This window comes from Martes martes (assembly GCF_963455335.1).
Source record: "Martes martes genome assembly, chromosome: 6".
NCBI classification, from domain to species: Eukaryota; Metazoa; Chordata; class Mammalia; order Carnivora; family Mustelidae; genus Martes; species Martes martes.
In genome coordinates, this window is record NC_137893.1 from 53,416,762 (window position 1) to 53,443,449 (window position 26,688).

Below are 26,688 nucleotides of genomic sequence, written 5' to 3' on the forward strand. Positions count from 1 at the left end.
AAAACTTGCCCTTTTGGGGGCACCTGGGTGGCTCAGCGGGTTAAGCCTCTGCCTTCGGCCTGGGTCATGATCTCGGGGTCCTGGGATCGAGCCCCGCATCGGGCTCTCTGCTTGGCAGGAAGCCTGCTTCCTCCTCTCTCTCTGCCTGCCTCTCTGCCTACTTGTGATTTCTCTCTCTGTGTCAAATAAATAAATAATCTTTAAAAAAAATTAAAAAAAATAAAACTTGCCCTTTTTAATTAGGAATGTGTTATGAGGGGGCACCTGGGTGGCTCAGTCATTTAAGCGTCTGCCTTTGGCTCAGGTCATGATCTTGGGATCCTGGGATTGAGCCCCCTGTTGAACTCCCTGCTCAGTGCAGAGCCTGCGTCTCCCTCTCTCCCTCTCTCCCTCTCTCTCTCTCTCTCTCTCTCTCTCTCTCTGCTACTCCCCGTGCTTATGTTCTCTCTCTCACTTTGTGTCAAGTAAATAAATAAAGTCTGTTAAAAAAAAAAGTGTTCTGGGTGTCTATTCTTGTCAGTATATTTAGATAGAATTGCATCATTCTTTTTACATCTGCTTCATACATGTAGATGTACTGTCAATTGCTCAAACAATTACTGATGAGCATCTAGATTGATACCATGTTTTGCCGTTACAAATGGTGTTGCAAGCAGCATCCTTCATCTTTGAACCCTTGTGTTCCTTTAGAACCCTTGTGTTCCTTTAGTTGTATTGCATTCTTCCTCATAATCTTTATTCAAGCCTTAAAGTAAACCTTGTTATTCCAACCATTTTATGTCTCAGGAGACAGTTTTTGAGAGAAATAAATAAGCCAAGTTCACATTGCTTAAATTAACAGAACAGGTACTTGAATAATTTTTTGTTTTTCCATTACTTTCTGGCACCTCTAGGATTATGACAAACTAGAGCATTATCCAGAAGAGCATGGCTAGAATTAGGGAACTTAGGGGTGCATCCATCAGTTAAGCATCTGACTCTTGTTTTTGGCTCCCCCTTCCCACCCCTTCGCCACAGGGCTCCACACTCAGTGGGGAGTCTGCTTCATATTCTCTTCCTATCTGTCTACCTCTGCCCCTCCCCAACTCATGCTTGCTCTCTCTCTTTCTAATAAATAAATATTTAGGGAGGCTGGGTGGCTCAGTGGTTAAGCGTCTGCCTTCGGCTCGGGTCATGATCCCAGGTCCTGGAATCTAGCCCTGCATCCGGCTCTCTGCTCAGTGGGAAGCCTGCCTCTCGCCTTCTCACTCCTCCAGCTTGTGTTCCCTCTCTAGCTGTGTCTCTGTCTGTCAAATAAATAAATAAAATCTTTAAAGTAAATTAATAAATAATTTAAGGAACTAGGGATGCATAGGAGACACGTGTATTTCATTTATCAACATATACATACATTGAGCGCTCATTATGTCAGTCTCTGATAACACTGAACAGTGATTATGGTACAGAAAAAAGCTCTCATAGAACTTTTTTTTTAAGATTTTGTTTATTTATTTGACAGATCACAAGTAGGCAGAGAGGCAGGCAGAGAGAGCAGGGAAGCAGGCTCCCTGCTGAGCAGAGAGCCCGATGCGGGGCTCAATCCCAGGACCCTGAGATCATGACCCGAGCTGAAGGCAGATGCCTAACCCACTGAGCCACCCAGGTGCCGCTCTCATAGAGCTTTTATTGTCAGTGAGGGAAGATAGACAGTTAACAACTAAACAAGTACAATAGTTTTAGATAGTAATAAGTACTATTAAGAAAATAAAACTGGATAATTAGGTGACCAGTCATTGAGAGTTATTGAGGAGGTAACATAAGGCTGAGTAGGAGGATGTACATATATTTGCCTGTAGTCCTTTTTATGTAACATGAATGATTATTACTTTTATAAGAATAGAAATGGGCACCTGACTGGCTGTATAGAGCGTGTGACTTTTTTTTTTTTTTTTTTTTTTTTTGTAATAGAGGAAGAGAGAGCATGTGGGTACAGGGAAGGGGAGGGAGGGAGAGGGAGAGAATCCCAACCAGGCTCCATGCCCAGCGCAGAGCTGAACACCGGGCTCCACCTCACGACCCTGAGAGATCATGATGTGAGCCGAAATCAAGAGTCAGATGCTTAACTGACTGAGCCACCCAGGCGCCCAGAGCACGTGGACTCTTGATCTTGGGGTTGTAAGTTTGAGCCCCACATTGGGTGTACAGATTACTTAAAAATATATAAGAATAGAAATAGGCTCCTACTAGATGATAATTAGCAATGTTTCACATCCCAGTGGTACCACGTAGAAACTGTTTTACTCAAACTCTCTGAACCTGTTTCCTCATATACAAAGCAGAGATAGTAAACCTTCACAGAGCTGTTAAGATGGCTAAATAAGGATTTAGACAAAGTTGTTTAGTACCAGCCCATAACAGGCTCTCAATGTACTGAGTGGGATTTCATGATGCTCCCTGGAAAGAAAAATCTTTAACGCTTACTGCATGTCACAGATGGAATGAATGGCTTTCTTGCATTAGTGCTTTCCCTATCAGTGAAGATACTTAAGTAGACTTTACATGACTGTTCTTCTAGTATGTTTTATTTTTTTTTAATTTTTTTCCCAGTTTATTTTTTTAAATTTAAATTCAGTTAATTAACATACAATGTATTATTGGTTTCAGAGGTACAGGCCTGTGATTCATCAGTTTTATATAATACCCAGGGCTTATTACATCACATGCCCTCCTTAATGTCCATCACCCATTTCCCCCATCCCTCCAGCCCTCTTCCCCTCCAGCAACCTCAGTTTGTTTCCTATGATTAAGAGTCTCTTATGGTTTGTCTCCCTCTCTGGTTTCATCTTGTTTTAATTTTTCCTCTCTTCCCGTATGATCCTCTGTTTTGTTTCTTAAATTAGTCATATCAGTGAGATCATATAATTGTCTTTCTCTGATTGACTTAATTCGCTTTAGCATAATACCCTCTAGTTTCATCCACATCTTTGCAAATTCTAGTGTGTTTTAGAAGACATTCATGCATTAAGTGAGGAATAAGACAATTTGTCCACAGACATCCTTTCCCTATCCTGTCATTAATAAACTTACTGTCTCTAGAGTCCCAGTCCACAGTTGGTGAAATAAGCTCCAGCATTTGTTTTTGAAGCATAAAGGTATCTTCTGGACTAGTGGTTTAAAACCTTTTTAAAGCAACAATCCTTTCTTCTAAAGAAATCTTGAAGTCTTATTTTATTTTATTTTAGATTTATTTGTTTAGGGGTGCCTGGGTGGCTCAGTTGTTAAGCCACTGCCTTCAGCTCAGGTCATGAGCCCAGGGTCCTGGAATCGAGTCCCACATCAGGCTCCTTGCTCAGTGGGGAGCCTGCTTCTCCCTCTCCCTCTGCCCCGGCTCATGTGTACAGTCTCTCTCTGTCTCTTCCTCTCTCTCTGTCAAATAAATAAATAAAAATCTTTTTTTTTTTTAATAAAATCTTGAAAAAAAAGATTTATTTATTTATTTGGAGAAAGAAAGCAAGAGTGGGAGGGGCAGAGGGAGAAAGAGAAAGAGAATCACAAGCAGACCGTGTGCTGAGCATGGACCCCGTGCAGGGCTTGATCTTACAACCCTGATGTCACAACCCAAGCCTGAAACCAAGAGTCAAATGCGTAACCAGCTGTGCCACCCTGATGCCCCAGAGTCTGATTTTAAAATCTAGAATTGGAGCTTCAGGGTGAGGTTGATGAGAGGCTATCCATTGTATCATTCACTTACTAATCCCTTGTATCTGTATATACTTTATATGCTTACTAAACACTCTTTTTTTCTTTAAGTTTTTAAATTTATTTAAAATGTAATCTCGGAGCGCCTGGGTCGCTCAGTGGGTTAATCCTCTGCCTTCAGCTCAGGTCATGATCCCAGGGTTCTGGGATCGAGCCCCACATTGGGCTCTCTGCTCAGCAGGGAGCCTGCTTCCTCCTCTCTCTTTCTGCCTACTTGTGATCTCTGTCTGTCAAATGAATAAATAAAATCTTTTAAAAATAAATAAAAATAAAATAAAATGTAATCTCTATACCCAACATGGGGCTTGAACTCACGACCCTGAGATCAAGAGTTGCAAGGCACCCCTGTTTACTAAGCGCTCCCAAAATTATATTTTATAATTTTATAAATTAGGAAATAGGCACAGAGAGGTTAACTAATTTTCCTCTCTGTACAGTAATCCTTAGTGGAGCCAGAACTATAACCCAGGTCTCTACTAAATCAGTGTATATTTTCCCCCAAACACATGGTACTGCTTTATCAGTTAATCACTTTATAGCTTTATTTTTTTCTTTTATAGGGTTAATAATTTGATTGTAAAGAATTTCAGCATTCCTGGGGACTTCTGCAAAGGATCTTTTTCAGTCTTGCTCAAGAGAAAGTTCTGGATCGGTCAAGTAGTTCTTACAGAAGTCCTTTGTGTGGGTTATAAATATAGATGTTTTCATGAAGAGGAGTGAAAAGCCAGAAGGATATAGACAAATGAGGCCTAAGACCTTTCCTGCCAGTAACTACACTGGCAGTAGCCGGCAAATGTTGCAAGAAATTCGGGAATCTCTTAGGAATTTATCCAAACCGTCGGATGCTGCTAAGGCTGAGCATAACATGAATAAAACATCAACTGAAGATCCTCGACAAGTCAGAAATCCACCCAAATTTGGGACACATCATAAAGCTTTGCTGGAAATTCGAAACTCTCTACAACCATTTGCAAATGAAACAAGTCGGAGTTCTTCAGAAGTTAATCCACAAATGCTGCAAGACTTGCAAGCTGCTGGATTTGATGAGGTAGGAATTTTGAAAGACAAAAGAAAGGATTTTTCTTACCTGACACTATGTAAGACTATTTTGGTGATCTCCTACCGAAATGTTTCCTTTGAGAGAATTTAACTGTGTATACAAATTTGTATATTATAATCAGCAAAGAATGTCTACAATTCCATTAACTAGTGAAACAAAATAATTAGTTATTTCTTTAGTTTTTCTCTGTGGTTTCTGGGATTTAAAAGGTCAAGTCATGAAGTCAGATGGAAGTGCAGTCGAGGAAAGCTGCAGGGGAGGACAGAGTAGGTCTCTGAGTGCAGTAGGAGCTCTGGAGAGCCTAGTGGCTGTGTGGAAATGACAGTTTATGAAGTTTAAGTTCATACTACAGAGAAAGAAGTAGAGGGGCGCCTGAGTGGCTCAGTGGGTTAAGCCGCTGCCTTCGGCTCAGGTCGTGATCTCAGGGTCCTGGGATCGAGTTCCGCATCGGGCTCTCTGCTCAGCAGGGATCCTGCTTCCCTCTCTCTCTGCCTGCCTCTCTGCCTACTTGTGATCTCTCTCTGTCAAATAAATAAATAGAATCTTTAAAAAAAAAAAAAAGGAAGTAGAATCAGGATTTCATAAAGTAGCTATGTTCACATCATTCTCAGGCCCAAATCTCAAATTCACACTTGATCTTAGCCAAAAGGCTGAGAAGCGATCTGAATCTGCTAGAATTTTGAAGTTTTATTTTGATGAAATTTCATTTCATGTTAATTATGCCAAATCTTTAATATTTACCCTTAGAATTCACATTGAAAGTTTTTCATAGCACATATATATGTTTACAGTCATATATGTTTAGATCTATAATCTGATGTTTGGATTATAACTTTTTTTTTTTCCATGATAACATACTTTCTCTGAATATTTTAGGTGGCAGAAATCATTTTGGTTACCAATTGCCATGGAAAATGTAACTAAATGTGAATGAGCACGTGTTAATTAAGTTCTCCTTTGAAATTATAGTAACTTTTTTTGTGCTTATAAAAATACCTATTTCAGGGGCACCTGGGTGGCTCAGTGGGTTAAAGCCTCTGCCTTCAGCTCAGGTCATGATCCCAGGGTCCTGGGATTGAGCCCCGCGTCGGGCTCTCTGCTCAGCGGGGAGCCTGCTTGCCTTCCTCTCTCTCTGCCTGCCTCTCTGCCTACTTGTGATCTCTGTCTGTCAAATAAATAAAATCTTTAAAAAAAAAAACAAAAACCTATTTCAGGGGTACCTGGGTGGCTCAGTTGGTTGAGCCACTGCCTTCAGCTCAGGTCATGGTCCTGGAGTCCCAGGATGGAGTATCTCCTCTGTCTCCCAGCTCTGTGAGGAGTCTCCTTCTCCCTCTGACCTTCTCCCCTCTTATGTACTATCTTACTATCTCTCTCTCATATAAATAAATAAAATTTTTTTAAAAAAATTATTTCCTGTTAAAGGGTAAAGAAAACAATGAAAATTATCTTTAGCTCTACTACATAAAGAATTACCTTTAAAATTCTTTCATTATCGCTAATATTTTGATGACCACATTTTCAGAGATTTCTGCAGTTAAAATTGATGACTTAAATATGCATTATAGTAAAGGATTTGAAAAGGAAGATTTCAACCAAACTGTAGAGAAAAAAGTTGAGTCTTTCTGGTGTACCCTGTTCATCCATTTGATTACTATTATTTCCTATCATGTTTATGCTAAGTGTTCTAAAAATAATTGGATTTGTTCCTGAAAATATATGGAGAGAAAAGAGGAGAGGGCCTGTGTTGTTTTCCTGGTTAGTAGTTGGAGGATTAAGGAAATGGCTTCACATAGAGTTTCTGCCGAGTACTTTCTTCCTCATCTCTTAGCCAGAAGGCAGAGAATAAAGAAAGGAATGAATCATGGCACCTGAGTGGCTCAGTCTATTAGCATCTGCCTTCAGCACATGTATGTGAAATCATATAGTATTAGTCTTTCTCTGACTAACTTCACTTAGGTCAGTGGCCTATTCTTTATCTTTTGGAAATAATAACAGTAATTGCTTCACATTACAAAGATATGTTAGCATTATTACAATCACACATTTCACAGTTGTCACCTTATAACAAGGTTAAGCAAGGTTGCTTTACTAAAAGCATTTAGACATTTATCAATTCTCATTTGTCCAAAGAATGAAGTAAAGGTATTATTTATCCCTACAGTGACATAAAGAATATGACAACTTACTTCTGCTACCTCCTTGAATGGCTCATTCTGGTAGCTTTTCATTATATTGCAGGATTTTTTAAAAATCCTAACTTGGTAGTTTAAAATTTTTATCCAGGAATGCCTGGGTGGGTCATTCGATTAAGTGTCCAATTCTTGGCTTCAACTCAGGTCTTGATTTCAGGGGAGTGAGATCGAGCCCTCCTCAAGTTCTGCACTCTGTTGAGTCGGCTTGGGTTTCTCTTTCCCTCTCCCCCAGTCCCCCCGCATGCTTGCTTGCTTGCTCACTCTCAAATAAATAGATCTTTTAAAAAAAATTTAAAAGAATAAAATTTTTATCCAGTTTTCACTTAATTATTTTATCATTTCATAAACCCTATCTATTCCTTTAGCTATTCAGGTTCAAGGCAGTTGCAGTTTTTTGAGAATGTTTACAGTGCTCTGTAAAATTAAAACCTCAAGTATTTCAAGATTAGTTTCTTTGTAGGAATAAATATTAAACAGAATTGATGTGTTCTTGGGGCACATAAATCTACAGTCACTGGAGTATATTTTTGCTGCTAAGCATGGGAAAAAACCATAGTAATGTGGACACAATGTTTTCTTACCACATTAGACTTGTATTCTAAAGTTACTGATTTAAGTGTCTTTTTTTTTTTTTTTTTTTTTGGCAGACAGAGATCACAAGCAGGCAGAGAGGCAGGCAGAGACAGAGAGAGAGAGAGAGAGAAGGGAAAGCAGGCTCCCCGCTGAGTAGAGAACCTGATGCAGGGCTCAATCCCAGGACCCTGGAATCATGACCTGAGCCGAAGGCAGACGATTTAACCCACCGGGCCACCCAGGTGCCCCAAGGGTCCTCTTTTTTACACTGGGACCAACACCACCACTTACAGAATTTTAATAGATGTATTAACAGATGCAAAAAAATTCTAACATACAGCAATAATTATTCAAAAATAAAAACCAGCATATTAATCACCAACTGAAATTCTAGTGCATTTAACAAAAATATGGTTCCCACAATATTGAAAAAGGATGGTGGGTACCAAGTGAGATGACACTGCTGTGTGATAGTAGCATAAATACAGTTCTTTTGGCTTAATCAGGTTTAAACGTAAGTACTCCCTGTTGAATTTTAATTTGGAGTGATTTGAATTATTTTAAATTTGCACATAAAGTGAGACTTATTAATTCTTTTGTATCTCACTGCAAACTTGCAGAAATCTGGTTGGCATAAAATGTGATCACACTGTCCTATTGTGTCTGTTAAGGATTGAGTGTGGTTGCTTTTAGCAAAAATCCAAAGAATGATGCTTTAAACAAAGTAGTGACTTAGTTTATATAGCTAGCATTGGTCCACTCCCTTAAAGATGTTAGAACCTAAGACTTTTATGAATTTCTTGAATGTTTCTTCTTTGTGGCATCATGCTGTAGCACAGATGTCAGATCTATCATCTGGGAAACAGGTTACATGCTTAAGCAGGGATAGCAGCATTTTTCCAGAAACCCTTGCTTTTGTTTCCTTGTCAGAATTGTCATGTGGCCACTGTAGCTATAAGGAAGAATTCTGTCAACAAAATCGTAACTTTTTCTAGGAAAGGGAGAATGGATCTTGAATAGGCAACATGTCTCTGCCACAACCTTTACTTTTTTTTTTTTTTTTAAGATTTTATTTATTTATTTGAGAGAGCGAGAGAGAGCACAAGCAGAGGGGAGGGACAAAGGGAGAAGTAGAGGGAGAAAGATTCCTCGCTGAAGGAACCTGCCAACACAGGGCTGGATCCCAGGACCCTGGGATCTTGACCTGAGCCAGAGGCAGGAGCTCAACCAACTGAGCCACCCAGGTGCCCCTGCCATAACCTTTTTTTTTTGGTTGGTCTCACCCTAGTCATTTCAGTGGAGGATCATCTGTCAGTAGCCTGTTCACCCACTGATCTTACTGTTCCATTTCCATTTTAAAATATTGTTTGATTTCAATACCAGTTCCTCTAGGCAAGTAAATAGGTGCTTCTCTTTTGAAAAAAGCCTATCCATATGTGTCCTGTATGTTTTTATGATTTATGTTTACATTTAAAGGAGCAGAGCAGGAGGACAACCCACATCTAATCTCTAGGCACTGTGCTTATGTGCTTTTACATGTTTTCTTATTGAGGCCTCATATCAATTATGTGAATCTATTGCAGATGAAGAAATTGAGCTTTAAAATATTAAATAATCTAAAAAGAAACAAGATGGGACCAGGGAGGGAGACAAACCGTAAGAGACTCTTAATCTCAAGGAACAAACTGAGGGTTGCTGGACGGGGGCAGGTAGGAGGGGTGGGGTGGCTGGGTGATAGACATTGGGAGGGTATGTACTATGGTGAGTGCTGTGAATTGTGTAAGACTGATGATTCACAGACCTGTACCCCTGAAGCAAATGATACATTATATGTTAATAAAAATAAATAAATAAAATATTAAATACTCTGCCAGCGTTTACATATTTCTTAAGGGGGGGCATGTAAATAAATCTGCAGTCACTGGAGTGTATTTTTGCTTCTAAGCATAAAAAAACAAAAGCATAGGGACGCCTGGGTGGCTCAGTGGGTTAAAGCCTCTGCCTTCGGCTCAGGTCGTGATCCCAGGGTCCTGAGATCAAGCCCCGCATCGGGTTCTCTGCTCAGCAGGGAGCCTGCTTCCTCCTCTCTCTCTGTCTGCCTCTCTGCCTACTTGTGATCTCTGTCTGTCAAATAAATAAATAAAACCTTTAAAAAAAAACAAAAGCATAGTAATAGAACTCAAACTCACTTCTGTTTGATGCCAGACTGCTTTTCCATCGTGCCACTTCACGTCAAGTCTTCATCACATAATCATATATAGTGTTCTTCTTATACCATTTGACTTAGATTTATGTCCTTGAAAATAAGGTTCTCTGAAAATGTAAGCTCTGAGAGGCTAGAAATCAGAATTACATAGCTCTTTTACTAGTAAACACAGTGACAAAGGTATTTTTAAAATGTTTTAATGATACAAAAGAGTGGCTGATAGTCTCTTTGTATAAGGATAAAATCAAGAATGAGAAATAATTAGTTTTGTTATGATTGTCCCCAGAAGTTAATCCTGTAAGAAAATAGTGATATTTGGGGTGCCTGGTTGGCTCAGTGGGTTAAGCCTCTGCCTTCGGCTCAGGTCATGATCTCAGAGTCCTGGTATCGAGCCCCGCATTGGGCTTTCTGCTCAGCAGGGAACCTGCTTACCCCCCACTCTCTCTGCCTGCCTCCTACTTGTGATTTCTCTCTCTATCAAATAATAAAATCTTAAAAAAAAAAAAGTGATATGTTACATAAAGGTGAAAATATTAAAGAATTTTTTGAAGAATTTGAGGATTTGCTTTCTTTTTCAGTTTGAGATTATATGGATGTTTATAGTAGTTTTACAAGCAGGAACTTAATATTGTGGTTTGGGGCCCTTAAGAAGTTCTCTAGTGAAGCTCATAGTGCTCTTTCTCTCCTAATTAATTATAAGATTTAAACTTTGTTTCTTTTTTTTAAACTTCTTAACAGGATATGGTTATACAAGCTCTTCAGAAAACTAATAACAGAAGTATAGAGGCAGCAATTGAATTCATTAGTAAAATGAGTTACCAAGATCCTCGCCGGGAACAGATGGCTGCAGCAGCTGCCAGACCTATCAATGCCAGCTTGAAACCAGGTGATTTAATCAAACAATTTTTTTCTCGTTTCTTATCGTTTTAAAATATTTATGTATGTCAACTCTTTAGTCTTAGAAATGTTAAAAGCATCACAGTAAGTGATAGTCTCATCAGGGTAATAGCATGATAGTGTTACACTGAAATGAATTTGAGGATGAGGCCCTTAAAGTTTCATAAGTAATTCTGATAAGCAGCCACCGAGGTTGAAAACTTCTTGATTGGTTATACTGAAGCTGAAATATTTCTTTTTTACCACAGATATCGTATTCAAACTATTTTTTTGTTTTTATAATCTTGTTTTATTATAAGAGTGAAAGGTGTTTTTCACAGAATATTTAGAAAGTAAGTAAGGAAAAAGAAGACACCACTATTAATACCTATAAGATTTTGGTGTGTTTTTTTCCTCTTTTTTCCTGTGGAAAACCTGAGTGGGTTTACATGTGTGTATTTTGATTCCTACTATTTAAGCAAAAAATGGAGTCATAGTAAAACCTACTTGATTCACTTAATATATTGTGCATACCTTTCCTTATTATTAAATGGTCTACAAAATAATTTTAGTAACTACATTTAGTTAGATTTATCACATACTTTATGTGACCAGTCTCTCATTTTTTGATATTTGCCTTGTTTCCTTTTTTTGCTGTTGTAGACAGCACTACAGTAAATCCTTTTGTACCTAAATCTTTATACATTCCTGATGATTTTGTAAAGGAAATTTTCATTTTCAAAGTGTTGCAGAAATTTAAGGTTTTTCTTAGCTATTGCTTTTTAGAAAGGTATTCCCAATTTATATTCTCCTAATCAGTTTAATATATGAATGCCTATAATTGTAAATCCTAGATATTATGATTTTTGTATATTTAATGGCTGTGGAAATACTCTCTCATTTTATACACATTTCTTTGATCACTCGTAGTAAATATTTGGTTATCAGTTATTTTTATTATTTATTGGTTATTTTTGAGTTGGCTTTTTATTCTTTGTTAATCTTGTGTTCATCCTTTTTTATTGATTGTAAGAGGCCTTATGTATTCATTCTTCTTTTCATTCAGCACAATTTTATTGTCCACTACTGTTTCAGGCCATTTGCTCAGCGTTGGGTATAAAATTCTTGCCATTTTGTAGAGCTGACATTCTTGTAAGGGAAATCAAACCCTCTCACAAATGAATACATGTAGGATTACAGCTACATACATGTGAATGAAGTGGGGTGAGTTATAGAGTACTGGGACTCCTATCATATAGGGTTTTTTGACCCAATCAAGGAGATCAGACCTTCCTATGAAACTGATAGTAGAGCTGATAGCTGAAGAAAGACTAAGGTTAATGGGAAGGGTTTAGTAAGGAAGGGTGTCCCTATGCATGGCCTGTTTGGCAAGTTCTGTTGCTACACTAGAAGAACTGAAAGTGGCTGGGACACTGAAAACAAGAGTATGCAACAGGACTGGAGAAATTGATAGGGCCTGACAGTGCAGAACTGTCTGTTGATCTTATCCTAAGAGCAGCAGGAAGTTATGGAAACTTCAAGCAGGGTAATGATATGATTAGATTTGTGTTTCAAAAAGATGGCTGCAGTGGATAAGAATTGATTGGGGGTTGGGTATCAGGATAGACTGGGTAAGAGATACAGTAGTTCTCAGGAAATGAAGGTTATTTAGACTGCAGGAGGGCAGTGGAGAAGAGTGAGTGAATTAAGGGAGATGAGAGGGGTAAAGTCAAGGATGTGGTGATAGATAACGTACAAGGGGTGATAATGGAGAGGAATGACTCTTAGGCTTCTGGTGCAGAAATATAGATGCAGTGTGGTGATCCCCCACATTATAAAAGTGCATGCTAAGAGGGAATGGGATTTGGTGGGAAAAGATAAGTCTGGTTTTTGACATCAGGTTGAGTTAGGTTCATTGAGTTATCCAAAAGAAGATGTCAGGTAGGGAGCTGGATATATATACAGTTAGCCTTGTGTATGAAATAGATCATTGAGAGAGATAATGTAGACCAAAATGACAAGATGGCCTAGAACCAAGCCTATTACTTAGTAGCTGGCAGGAGAGGATAAGCCTGCAAAGATAGAAGAATTAGCTGAAGAAGAAGGAAATAAAAGAACAGTGTTTTGAAAGCCAAGGTGTGTATGTTATAAAATTACTAATCTGTGATGAGTTGGAAATTTAAAAAAATAAAAGATCTTCACCATATAAGAAGCATATTCTTGCTAATGTCATCACTGTACCCTCATAGAAAAACTTCTCAAAGTGTTGTTTATACATGAATTCTTTACCTCATATCCATTTATTCCTCAGCCCACTCTAATTTGAATTATGCTCCCATGACTGAACAGAAACAAGTTACCACATGTGTTATGGGCTGAATTGTGTCCCACCAAATTCAGGAAGTCCTAATTCCTAAAACCTCAGAATTTGGCTGTATTTGTAGACAGGGTCTTTAAGAAGGCAGTTAAGGTTAAATAAGGTCATTTAGGGAGGGCCCTAATCTTATAAAATAATGATGAATTATTCCAAAATTTAATTTAAATTTAAATTTAAAATGACATATATAAGTACAGATATTTTATTATTATATTTAACAGACCTAAAATTTCACTGTTAGATTTCTGTAAAAGTTTCAAAGTTTTTGTTGTCCACTTCCGTACTTACAGTGGACTAGTAACAACATTTTAAGGTAGTGCTCCATATGAGAATGGAGGGAGAGGCTGGTTTGTTTGTTTTAATAGTAAAGACTTAAGCATGTTTAAAAGATAATTGCAAAACTCCAGGTAAAAGAAAGAAATTAAATACTCAAGAGAAAAGGATCAAGTAAAGTTCCTGAGAAACCATGAAAAGAAAGGATCCAAAGGGTAGGATGAGAGATTATTAGACTTAGAGGAAGAGGAATCAACTATTTTGCTCTAACAGGAACAAACAAGATAAGGGAGTTCTTTCTGATGCCTTCAGTTTTCTCCAAAGTGGAAAATCAGGTCACCCGCTGAGAGTGGTGTGTGAGGAATGGGACAGGCAATTTGAGGAGATCCAGGACTAGAGAGAGTTGTAATGGAGACCAAAAGAAACGGTAGGATTTCCTGGCAGTGCTGAAGCCATTTGATGATGCCGATCATTGAATTTATGGTGGAATAAATATGCAGTTTACATCACCTTTTCCAGCAGGCATGAAAAAAAAAGATAGCTGGAATCATCTGTGACTAAAGTTCTACTAAACAAGTACAAAATAAGCTAGGTAAGGCGGGGACAGAATACTGCTGAAAGGGTGATTTAAATCCTTCATCAGGGCATATTCCTGCTCTGCTGTTTGTGGCTTTTCATTCCTTCCAGACTCCTCTTGATGACTTTGCTGCTAACAGACTTCCTCCAGTACCCCACTTCCCCTCATTTACTGCTCTCCAGCCATACTGCATTTCTTTTCATTCTTGGAAAATAGCAAGTTCCCATCTCAGGACCTTTGGCTAGTCTTAGATCATACGTCATCTCCTTGGTGGAGCCTTTTCTGACACTGAATCTCATGCCTTCTGTCTCTCTGTTACTTTCTACCATTTTGACACCATTTATGGTTCCTTCATAGGATTTATCATACCCAGCTGTTACCTTGTTTCCTTTTTTTTTTTTTTAAGATTTTATTTATTTATTTGACAGAGATCACAAGTAGGCAGAGAGGCAGGCAGGCAGAGAGAGAGAAGGAGAAGCAGGCTCCCTGATGAGCAGAGAGCCTGATGCGGGGCTCGATCCCAGGACCCTGAGATCATGACCTGAGCTGAAGGCAGAGGCTTAACCCACTGAGCCACCCAGGCACCCCACCTTGTTTCTTTATTTACTTGCTTATTGGCAGTCTTCTCCCCCAAGAATGGAGGTTCCATGGGGCCATGGATATTTGTTCATCACTGTACTTGGATTGCCTAGATGCTCAATAAAAAAATTAAGGAATGAATAGAAATGAGGGGAGAAGAAAAGGAATACAGAGGGGAGGAAGAAGTAGTGGACCATGGATTTAAATTAGCTGAAGTGTTGCATAAAGAACGTGGAGGACTTGGGGCACCTGGGTTAAAGCCTCTGCCTTCAGTTCAGGTCATGATCCCAAGGTCCTGGGATTGAGCCCCACATCAGGCTCTCTGCTTGGCAGGGAGCCTGCTCCCCCCCACCCCACGTGCCTCTCTGCCCATTTGTGATCTCTGTCTGTCAAATAAACAAGTAAAATCTTTATTAAAAAAAAAAAAAAGAGGGACGCCTGAGTGGCTCAGTTGGTTAAGTCGCTGCCTTCGGCTCAGGTCATGATTCCAGAGTCCTGGGATCGAGTCCCACATCGGGTTCCTTGCTTGGCAGGGAGCCTGCTTCTCTCGCTGCCTCTGCCTGCCTCTCTGCCTGCTTGTGTGTACGCTCTCTCTCTCTCTCTGGCAAATAAATAAAATCTTAAAAAAAAAATTAAAAAATAAAAAAAGAAAGTGGAGGACTAATGAAGTAGTGATATGAAGGTCTTGGTGAAGTTGAAAAATACTTGTAGTGGTAGTTAAACATGAAAGGGAGAGGGAGAGTTGTGGTCCAAGTGTAGAAACCTTAAAGAAATTATTTTGAAAAAAACAGATGTGGGTAATATCAAAATTAGAATTATGATCTTAGGAGTGATTGGAGGTTGAAGGAAGGTGGTCAAGAAACTAAGAGATGAGAGTGATGGGTGGTTTGTCCATGTGGACGCTGAAGTTATACAATGTTGGAAAGGCTTGGGGTAGACTGAATGTCAAAACTATGGGTGAATGAGGATGAGCAAGTAAGAGTTCATTAAGTGAGAGGAATGAATGTGGCCTCTCGGATAGAATGAGCTTCCAAAGAGCTGACTTTTTTAAAAGAGTATGAAGGAATAATAAGAGGTAGAATCCCACGTTTATCCCAGTTTGTTTTTTAATTAATTAATTATTTTGGAGAGGGAGGGGGAGAAAGAATCTCAAGCAGGCTCCCTGCCAGGCGCAGAGCCCAACATGGGGTTTGATCTCACAACCCTGAGATCATGACCTGAGCTGAAATCAAGAGTCAGACACTTAACAGATTGAGCCACCCAGGTGCCTCTAGCCCAGCTTATTTTTAAAGAAAACCTTAATTGCAAAGGGCTGAAAAGAAAGTAATGTCAGCAGAAGATAACCAGCTTTAAGGAGTTGGTAGGAAAGCTTGGAGCAGACGGTGATATAGGAGTGTTTGTTAGTTATAGAATAGAGCATGTCTGGGGTGGGGGGCAATAGTGGGAGGGTTTGGGAAGAGGGAGAACACGGAGAGCTCTATGAGAGGTACAGAACAGAGAAGGCAGTATGCTCTAGGCTGATGGAGACTTTAACTGGTAAAAGCTGAATGAGTGAATACATGTTGTATTTAGCCTCAGCTGACAATCTGAAGAAGGTGAAAGAGAGCTTGGTGGCCAGATGACTTGCCTACGTTGCCTGGAGTGATGGCTTTTCCTTAGTCATAGGCCCAGCATGCAGCCTGGCCTGGTTGAAACAGTGTTAAACTGTACATTCTGAACATTTACCAGTTTTTCCTCATAAGTGTTTTGTTTTGAATGTTGCTAAGTGTTTTATGTATTTAGATCTATAAATCTTTACTGTATATTCACTATTTGGAATGTATTATTTATATGTATTGCATGTTATACAAATGTGTTTTATGTGTTTTTGAATGTGTTAAAGATCTTTTTCCAAGTAGTCAGACTATTTTAAATACTTCAATTTGGGGGAGGAGTTATCATTTATTTTCTTGCCTGTTTCATTTATTTGGAAATTCCAGTAAAGAGAAACTATAAAATCTATACTTTATTTCAGCTAATTATCTCCTGGTGTCTTTGAAATATACTTAAAAGTAGTTGTATCTATTAAAATTACAAATGGATACACCCTTTGGCTCATTAATGCCACTTCTGATAATTTATCTACTTATATATGAAATGATATCTGGGGGCTCCTGGGTGGCTTAGTCAGTTAAGCATCTGCCTTCAGTTCAGGTTATGATCTCAGGGTCCTGGGATTGAGCCCTGCATTGGGCTCCCTCAGTAGGGAGTCTGCTTCTCCCTCTCCCTCTGACCCTTCCCCCTGCTCATGCTTGCTCTCTCTCAAATAAATAAAATCTCTATTCAAAAAAGTATTTTAAAAATGGTATATGTATAAAATTTTTCACTGTCTTTTTTCCTTTCTTTTTTTTTTTTTTTTTTTTGTACAGCAAAAGACTACAAACATCCTTACTATTCTTCAGTAGGGAAACTGATTAAATTTGGGTACATCCAGGCTCCAGAGTGGCTCAGTCAGTTGAGCAGCTGACTTTTGATCTCAATTCAAGTCTTGTCTCAGGGTCATGAATTCAGGCTCCACGTTGAGCTCCATGCTGGGTGTGAAGCCTACCTAAAAAAAAAATTAAATTAAATTTGGGTACCTCCATACAGTGAAAAACTGCGGTAAACTTTTTAAAAGTAAGAAAACACTTTACAGACTGACAGAATCTTCAATATTTTAATAAGAGCCAGTCACAGCAGTATACATAGGAGGTAGTCTATTTACTTGCATATCCCCAAAATATTTTACTAATGGCATTGGTTGTCTTCAGGGAAGAAAGTTGGTTGGCCAAGGGACAGAGATGGATATACTTTTGTACTTCTTGGATTCTGAGCTATGATAATGTATTATCTAGTTAAGTAAAAATTTGAAAGGTAACATAAAACTGCTTAACTGAAATTTGACTTTTATAATTCTCAAAAGAGAATTACCATTTAGCTATGTCAGAATTCCAAGCTAAAATTTTTCAAAAATAAGAGGTTAAAACATTTTTTTTCTCTCTCTGTTTTATGACCATAGGGAGTGTGCAGCAATCAGTTAACCGCAAACAAAGCTGGAAAGGTTCCAAAGAATCCTTAGTTCCTCAGAGACATGGCCCACCACTTGGAGAAAGCGTGGGCTATCGTTCTGAAAGCCCCAACTCGCAGACAGATGTAGGAAGACCTTTGTCAGGCTCTGGTATAACAGCTTTTGCTCAAGCTCACCCTAGCAATGGACAGAGAGTGAACCCCCCACCACCTCCTCAAGTAAGGAGTGTCACTCCTCCACCACCTCCTAGGGGCCAGACTCCTCCTCCAAGAGGTACAACTCCACCTCCCCCCTCATGGGAACCAAACTCTCAAACAAAGCGCTATTCTGGGAACATGGAATATGTAATCTCCAGAATCTCTCCTGTTCCACCTGGAGCCTGGCAGGAAGGCTATCCTCCCCCACCTCTGAACACAACCCCATTGAATCCTCCTAATCAGGGACAGAGAGGCATTAGTTCTGTCCCTGTTGGCAGACAACCAATCATCATGCAGAGTTCCAACAAATTTAACTTCCCACCAGGAAGACCTGGAATTCAGAATGGTAGTGGTCAGACTGATTTTATGTTACACCAAAATGTCCCTCCTGGCACTGTGAATCGGCAGCCACCGCCTCCGTATCCTCTGACCCCAGCTAATGGACAAAGCTCTTCTGCTTTACAAACAGGGGCATCTGCTGCTCCTTCGTCATATACAAATGGAAATCTTCCCCAGTCTATGATGGTGCCAAACAGAAATAGTCATAACATGGAACTTTATAACATGAATGCACCTGGACTGCAAACAACTTGGCCTCAGTCATCTTCTGCTCCAGCCCAGTCGTCTCCAAGCAGTGGGCATGAAATCCCCACATGGCAACCTAACATACCAGTGAGGTCAAATTCCTTTAATAATCCATTAGGAAGTAGAGCAAGTCATCCTGCTAATTCTCAGCCTTCAGCTACAACAGTCACTGCTATTACACCTGCTCCTATTCAACAGCCTGTGAAAAGTATACGCGTATTAAAACCAGAGCTGCAGACTGCGTTAGCACCTACACACCCTTCTTGGATACCACAACCGATTCAAACAGTTCAACCCAGTCCTTTTTCTGAGAGTACCACTTCAAATATGACTGTTATGCCTCCGGTTGCTGAAGCTCCAAACTATCAAGGTCCGCCTCCACCTTATCCAAAACATCTGCTGCACCAGAACCCATCTATTCCTTCATACGAATCAGTCGGTAAATCTAGCAAAGAGGATCAGGCGAGCGTGCCCAAGGAAGATGAGAGTGAAAAAAGCTATGAAAATGTTGATAGTGGGGATAAGGAAAAGAAACAGATTACGACTTCACCTATCACCGTTAGGAAAAACAAGAAAGATGAAGAGCGAAGGGAATCTCGTATTCAGAGTTACTCTCCTCAGGCATTTAAATTTTTTATGGAGCAACATGTAGAAAATGTACTCAAATCTCATCAGCAACGTCTACATCGTAAAAAACAATTAGAGAATGAAATGATGCGGGTAAAACCTTTTAAAATGCCCATTTTTATGCTTGATCATGTATTCGCTTGTTTATTTTAAAATATCGGTCCAATATTTTTCTTTCTTTTTATAGCTAATATATTATCATTGCTTACAAGTCAGTAAAGTATTTTTGATTATACCATTTTATTTTAGTATTTCAAGATTTACTCAATTTCCTTGAATAAAGTTCTAATAAATTAAGAAAAATATAATTTATAGTGTGCTGTTTAGATGTACATAATCCCTTTATGTGGAAATAGGAGCAAGGATTATTTTCTGGGTTTTACACATTATCTTACAACATTTTAAAATAAGCTAGAAATATCTGGGTCCCATCTCTTGCTAGCTATACTTATGAAACATTTGTTTTTACTTATAGTAGTTTTTGGGCCTTATTCATCGGCTTTATTCATCTGGTTGGTCCCATTAGAAAGTGTCAAAGACCTGTCCCTTCATTTGTTTCCTCTTCTAATTTCATTTTTATAGTGTACTGGAAAATGTGCTGAAATTTTTAAACTACTAAAAAGGAGACCAGAATTAGTGCTCACTCATTTTAGATGAATCTGTGTTGTGATTCTTTATATATATCTATATATCTTCACTAGATATTATGGTGGTACTATTATTGTTAATGTATTTGTCACATGTTTACAGTTCAAAGGTTGACTCCCAGTCATATATCTATCACTCAGAGTCTGGGAGGCTTAAATTTGTGATGAAACTTACTCACGTAACTTGAGAGCTGTTTTTTTAAGAGAATTTTTCTTAATCTAATTTTACAGTTATGTTATTCCTGTTATAAATTGAACTTTCTTAGATGAGAAATACCATGATAATCTGTATGACTTATCCATATTTTAGCTCTTAGGATTTCTTACTAAAGTCTGTCTGTATGTATTTTCTTAGTTTATTTTTCCTTTTTCCTCTTTACTTTCACTAATAGCTGATTTAAACTTTTATGGTGTTGGAAGCTTTGCTGACTTCTGTAGCCTCCATTACTGTGTAGGCAAGTAAGATTTTAAGAGAAACAGTTTTAAGTCTGGCATGCCACCCTTTTAAAAAAATTTTTGCATGCAAATGCGCATCCTAACAGAAGCATGAGGTTGCTATATTCTAATTAGGCTTGCATTTCTAGAATTAGACTCTACTTCTTTAATTCCTTTTCTTTTTACATCCTTAAATTAGTTCTTTATTGAACTAGACAAAAATAAACTTCCTTCTAAATACAGGTAGTCCATGTCTACTCAGAAGTTGGCTTTTGTTTTTAATCTGCGTTTTGGTATCTTCATAAGTCACACTGACTATTCTTTGAAATGTTCCAAAGTGCCTAAAAAGATACCTTTTAATCAAACAAGTTGTCCTGTTAAACAAGGTAGGAGAAAGCCTTTGCATTTTGCATTAGTGGTGGCTGTGGGTCCTACCCCTATTCAAATGCCTGAGAAAAATAAAAGAAGGATGAAAGGAAAGATGGACTATTGGGACACCTGGGTGGCTCAATTGTTAAGCGTCTGCCTTCAGCTCAGGTCATGATCCCAGAGTCCTGGGGATCCTGCCCCACATCGGGCTCCCTGCCCAGAGGGAAGCCTGCTTCTCCCTCCCTCACTCCTCGCTGCTTGTATTCCCTCTCTCGCTGTCTCTCTCTCTGTGTCAAATAAATAAATAAAATCTTTTAAAGAAAAAAAATAGATGGACTGTTAATGAGTGGTTAGGTTAGAGAAGACATTCTTTTGTTCTTAATACATCAGTTTTTTAGAACAAATGAATCTGGACAGGAAGAGGGTTTTTTTTTCATGAAAGGTAAACTAGGAACACTAATCCTAGGCATTCACAAGAGAAGCATAAAATGAAGGCAATCTAATCACATAATTTGGGATGAATATGCATGGAGAGATAGATGAGGATGCATGTTAACAGATGTTTGGTTATTGCACATCGGGAACTTTTTGGGGGCTGCATTAGAAAGCAGTTGAAAGCTGATCGATGGTATCATCTTCTTGCTCTCCACAGCAGAATCTGCATATATACTCACCTTTGTATATCCTGTTAACTGTCCCTTAAGCTGCACTTTTGATAATTAATTTTCCTTGAAGTATATTCTAGATTCCTAACATACTTTATTAAAAATTATGCATTTAACCTTATATGCCTGAATTTTTTCCAAACTATTTTGTACTGTTTGGTATAGAAGGTAATTCCTCATTTAACCTTTAGTTTATTTACCTAGGTTGGATTATCTCAAGATGCACAGGATCAAATGAGAAAGATGCTTTGCCAAAAAGAGTCTAATTACATCCGTCTAAAGAGGGCTAAAATGGACAAGTCTATGTTTGTGAAGATAAAGACACTAGGAATAGGAGCATTTGGTGAAGTCTGTCTAGCAAGAAAAGTAGATACTAAGGCTTTGTATGCAACAAAAACTCTCCGAAAGAAAGACGTTCTGCTTCGAAATCAAGTTGCTCATGTTAAAGCTGAGCGAGATATCCTGGCTGAAGCTGACAATGAATGGGTAGTTCGTCTGTATTATTCATTCCAAGATAAGGACAATTTATACTTTGTAATGGACTATATTCCTGGGGGTGATATGATGAGCCTGTTAATTAGAATGGGCATCTTTCCAGAAAATCTGGCACGATTCTACATAGCAGAGCTTACCTGTGCAGTCGAAAGTGTTCATAAAATGGGTTTTATTCATAGAGATATTAAACCTGATAATATTTTGATTGATCGTGATGGTCATATTAAATTGACTGACTTCGGCCTCTGCACTGGCTTCAGATGGACACATGATTCTAAGTACTATCAGAGTGGTGAGTAAAATCATAAAAGTTGTACATACTAATATGATGTATTAATGCAATAAGATATAAGATGGTATTATCACTGGGTAAAAGCCAGAAGTCCTGGTTTCAGGTCTTGACTGTTGGATAAATGTGAGTGAATCCTTTAGACATCTAGACTTATAAAATGAAAGAATATGTTAGAGTCAGTTATTTCTTTTTTTTTTTTTTTTAAAGATTTTATTTATTTGACAGATGGAGATCACAAGTAGGCAGAGAAGCAGGCAGAGAGAAAGGAGGAAGCAGGCTTCCTGCTGAGCAGAGAGCCCGATGCGGGGCTTGAACTGAGGACTCTGGGATCATGACCTGAGCCAAAGGCAGAGGCTTTAACCCACTGAGCCACCCAGGCGCCCCTAGAGTCAGTTATTTCTAAATACCATTAATATTTTTGAGTTAATCTCTATATTTTGTTAAGTTGAAATATGTCAAACAAATAACATTTTAAAAATAATTTTGAAATGAAGCCCCATACCTGCCATTCAGCTTACGAACCAGGTTATCAGTACTTTTGAAGCCCATAAACAATCACTTCCCCTTTTCTCCTCCACAGGGGTAACCATTATTTCAGAACTCTGTAATCAGTTCTTTCCTTTTCTCTATACTTTTTCCACATATGTCTGTAACCCTAAACACTGTTATTTCATTTTGTCTACTCTTGCACCTTTATTTACATGTAATCATTCTATATGTATTCTTCTGTGTTCACTTCCTTTATATGTTTGAGGTTGATCTATATTACTGCGTATGACTTCTGTTTTCACTACTATTTAGGATTCCCTTATATGACTGTTACACAGTTTACTTAAACACTTTATATACACAATATCACTGTGACGCAGGATAAAGAAACTGAGGCTTATTTAGATGAAGTAACTTGCCCAAGGTCAGACAGAAAAGAAGTATAAAGGCTAGGCTTTGAACCCAGGTTTGTCTGATTACAGGGCCCATGTTATTTCTTCTACACAACACTGCCTCACCCAAGATCCCTTCAAAAGCGCTAATGGAAGTGTAAATCGATCTAACGATTCTTGAATCTTACCATGACTAGGTTCTTTGCTTACATTCTAACTTAAGGGTCACAGCAATCTTCTGAGGTAAGTCTTGCCCTCTGTGCTTAAGTGAACACAGTAAATTGACATTAAATGGATAGAACTGAGACACCTGAACCTGTCTCCCCAGATTCACCTGAATTACTTAGGGTTCTTCTTAAAAATATGATTCTTAGTCTCTATTCCAGTCTTCTGATTGAAAATAATCACTGGAGAGGAGAAAGTATACATATTTTTTTTAAGTTTGCTTTTTATTTTTTATTTTTTTAAGTAGGCTCCACATCCCACATGGGGCTTAAACTCACAACCCTGAGTTTAAAAGTTGTATGGTCTACCAACTGAGCCAGCCAGGCACCTCAAGAAATTGTATTTTAATCAAACATCCCCGATGATTGTTACAGTTAGGTTAATTTCAGATACATTTTTCTAGGTGATTTCATCAAGTCATGGCTTTAAATGCCATCTCATGTCAGTGACTTCCAGATTTCTCTTTAGAAATAGCTTCTCCCTTTCGTGTGTGTGTGTGTGTGTGTGTGTGTGTGTGTGTGTGTGTATTTAAGATTTATTTATTTTAGAGAAAGAGTGCACAAGTGTGGGGAGGGGCACAGGGAGAGAAGCTCCAGCAGACGCCTTGCTAAGCAGGGAGCTCAATGCGGGACTTGATCCCAGCACCCTGAGATCATGACCTAAGCCTGAACCAAGAATCAGATGCTCAGCTGAGCCACCTAGGCACCGCATGTGTGTTTCTTTTCTTTTTCTTTTTCTTTTTTTTAAGATTTTATTTATTTATTTGACAGAGCGAGATCACAAGTAGGCAGAGAGGCAGGCAGAGAGAGAGGGGGAAGCAGGCTCCCTGCCGAGCAGAGAGCCCGATGCGGGGCTCGATTCCAGGACCCTGGGATCATGACCTGAGCCGAAAGCAGAGGCTTTAACCCACTGAGCCACCCAGGCGCCCCAGCATGTGTGTTTCTAATAGGCCTTTCAAACTTAACATTACCAGTAAACAACTCTTGATTTCTTCCTCTCCAGTTTTACCCATTTTAGTAAATTGTACTACCACCACCCACTTAGTTGCCCTTGATTCTTTTTCTTCCACACCCTTTATATCCAATCCATCAATAAATCCTGCTTATTCCACCTCTAAAAATACCTTGGATCTATTCACTTTTCTCTATCTCCACTGTTACCATCATAGTCCAAGCTTAACTGCAATAGCCTCTGAATTGGTCTCTTTATACTTGTCCTTCCTATAATCTATTCTCTACACAGTTGTTAGTGTTCTTTCTTAAATATAAATCAGATCTTGTCATTCTCTTCCTTCAAACTCCAATATCTTCCCACTGTATTTGGAATAAAAAGCAAATAATTTCTTTTGCTTGTAAAACCCAGGTACACTGGCTCCCACTCCGTTGTCTACCATTCTATCCTTTAGTAATCGCTCTGGTCTTTTCTCTGTTACTGTTTCTGTGTAGAATACCTTGCCCTGGTTTTCGAATGGTTGAGTCTTTCTTGTTTTTTACAAATGTCACCTCAGTTAGTCTTCCTGAGCCACCCTGGTACATGTGTCATATCATCGCATCTTGATTCTCCGAATGGGATGCATCACTCTGTTTCTTATATATGTATCTGTTGTGTTTGTCCCATACAAAGAAGCTACCTGAGAGAAGAACCCTGTCTTTCTTATTTATCATTATCATTTGTTGAGTGAATGAAACACTTATCTAATTTGTTTGAGACTGTTCAAATTGGTAATGGGGAGCAATCTGAATAACAGATTCCTGATCCTGCCTACTCATGATTTTCATTATCATCATTTAACATTGAGTAAATTACTGAATCTTATGCTAATTTTTCTTAGCTTAAAACCTGTCCTGTTGCTATTTCAGAGCACAGGCTCTAGTCAGTAATAAATACCATTAGTGATATGGCATACATTGTGTCTCAGTTTGTTGCAAGAAAAGAGTGTTGTTAACTCTAAGCCATGATGTTAAAAGATTAAACAGGCTTTTGGTACACTCTTGTTCTTGATGTTTTTATTTACTTACCTGTTTATTACACAGGTGACCATCCACGGCAGGATAGTATGGATTTCAGTAATGAATGGGGTGACCCCTCTAACTGTCGATGTGGAGATAGATTGAAGCCACTAGAGCGGCGAGCAGCACGCCAGCACCAGCGATGTCTTGCACATTCATTGGTTGGGACTCCCAATTACATTGCACCTGAAGTGTTGTTACGAACAGGTAAAACAGTTTCATAATATCTCAGTAGCCCTTTTGACCAGCTGAAACTTTTAATTAGCCTGTGGCTTATTTTTCAGGTTTATAATAAAAATATTAATTTCTACAGCATAAGTTGGTGATTTACTATTTTGATTGTATTCTGAGCATTTTTTAAAAGGTTTATGAATGACTATAACTTTGGTATCTTATTTTAGGCTATACACAGTTATGTGATTGGTGGAGTGTTGGTGTAATTCTTTTTGAAATGTTGGTGGGACAGCCTCCTTTCTTGGCACAAACACCATTAGAAACACAAATGAAGGTAAGATATAGAATCTGTATCAAAGAATTATCACAAAGTCTCTATATCCCAGACCTTTAGCAGTCCTCTATTTAGAGCATCTTAATCTGGAATTTAAGAATGAGCTTGTAAGGGGGCTGCTGGGTGGCTGGGTTGATAGAGCATGTGACTCTTGATCGTGGGGTCATGAGTTTGTGAGTTCGAGCCCCCATTGGGGTAGAGTCGTTTAAAAAAAAATGAATATGTAAGGTTATAGGAAGCTACGAAAAAATTCCACAGGTGAACTCTAATCTGCATCATCCCACTGTTTTCATATTGTTATATTCCCCCTCACTGCTTCTCATGGAAGTCTTTAGTACTGTTTGCAGATTTATTCTAAATTATTTTTTGTCACCTGGCTCCTGACTTTGTTTCCTTCCATGGACATTCTACCCCCAAACTACAAAAAAAGTATGTATCTTCACTTGAAATTACTTCTGGCATTTAAATGAAAAGTCGTCCTCAATTTGGATCATAAACAATCCCATTATAAACCCTTCAGTGGTTCCCATGTCCATGGATTAAAATCCAGATTTGCCCTTTTTTCCTTTGTCCATACCATTCCCTCTGTCTGGAATGTCCTCCTCCTTTCTTATCTTCCACAACGTTCCCCACTTCTTTAAACCTAGTTAACTCCTAAATGAACTCTCATTCTTCACCATTCTTCGAGTGTCTTGAAGTTGTATCTTCTATGATGCTTCCCCGTAAGTTGTAACTACTTCTTTCATTGCATTTAATATGCTATATATTTTTTTTAAAGATTTTTATTTATTTATTTGACAGACAGCGATCACAAGTAGGCAGAGAGGCAGACAGAGAGAGAGAGAGGGAAGCAGGCTGTCTGTGGAGCAGAGAGCCCTATGTGGGACTCGATCCCAGGACCCTGAGATCATGACCTGAGCCGAAGGCAGCAGCTTAATCCATTGAGCCACCCAGGTGCCCCATTTAATATGCTATATTTAAAACTTCTGGGGCACTGAGTGTCTGTTGGTTAAGTGTCAAGCTCTTGGTATCAGCTCAGGTCTCGATCTCAGGGTTGTGGGTTTGAGCCCACATTGGGCTCATGCTGGGTGTGAAGCATACATAAAAATAAATAAAATAAGATGAGATAAAATAAAAATAACTTCCTTTAGATTTTTTCTTTTATTTAAAGTTTTTTTTGTTTTGTTTTGTTTTTTAGGATTTTATTAATTAGAGAGAGAGCATGAGTGGCGGTGGGGAAGAGGGACAGGGAGAAG

The 26,688-nt window shown here is 38.7% G+C and overlaps 1 protein-coding gene across 1 annotated transcript in view; it reads left to right on the forward strand.

Moving 5' to 3' along the window:
* Positions 1 to 26,688, forward strand: part of LATS1 (large tumor suppressor kinase 1) — a 53,010-nt gene that overhangs the window by 18,532 nt on the left and 7,790 nt on the right. The window contains exons 2-7 of the mRNA XM_080806298.1: positions 4,299 to 4,786; positions 10,508 to 10,655; positions 17,489 to 18,999; positions 21,227 to 21,809; positions 24,949 to 25,131; positions 25,326 to 25,432. Coding sequence (XP_080662424.1) covers positions 4,445 to 4,786; positions 10,508 to 10,655; positions 17,489 to 18,999; positions 21,227 to 21,809; positions 24,949 to 25,131; positions 25,326 to 25,432 — 2,874 coding nt within the window. The 5' untranslated portion in view covers positions 4,299 to 4,444. The remainder of the gene's footprint in view (positions 1 to 4,298; positions 4,787 to 10,507; positions 10,656 to 17,488; positions 19,000 to 21,226; positions 21,810 to 24,948; positions 25,132 to 25,325; positions 25,433 to 26,688) is intronic.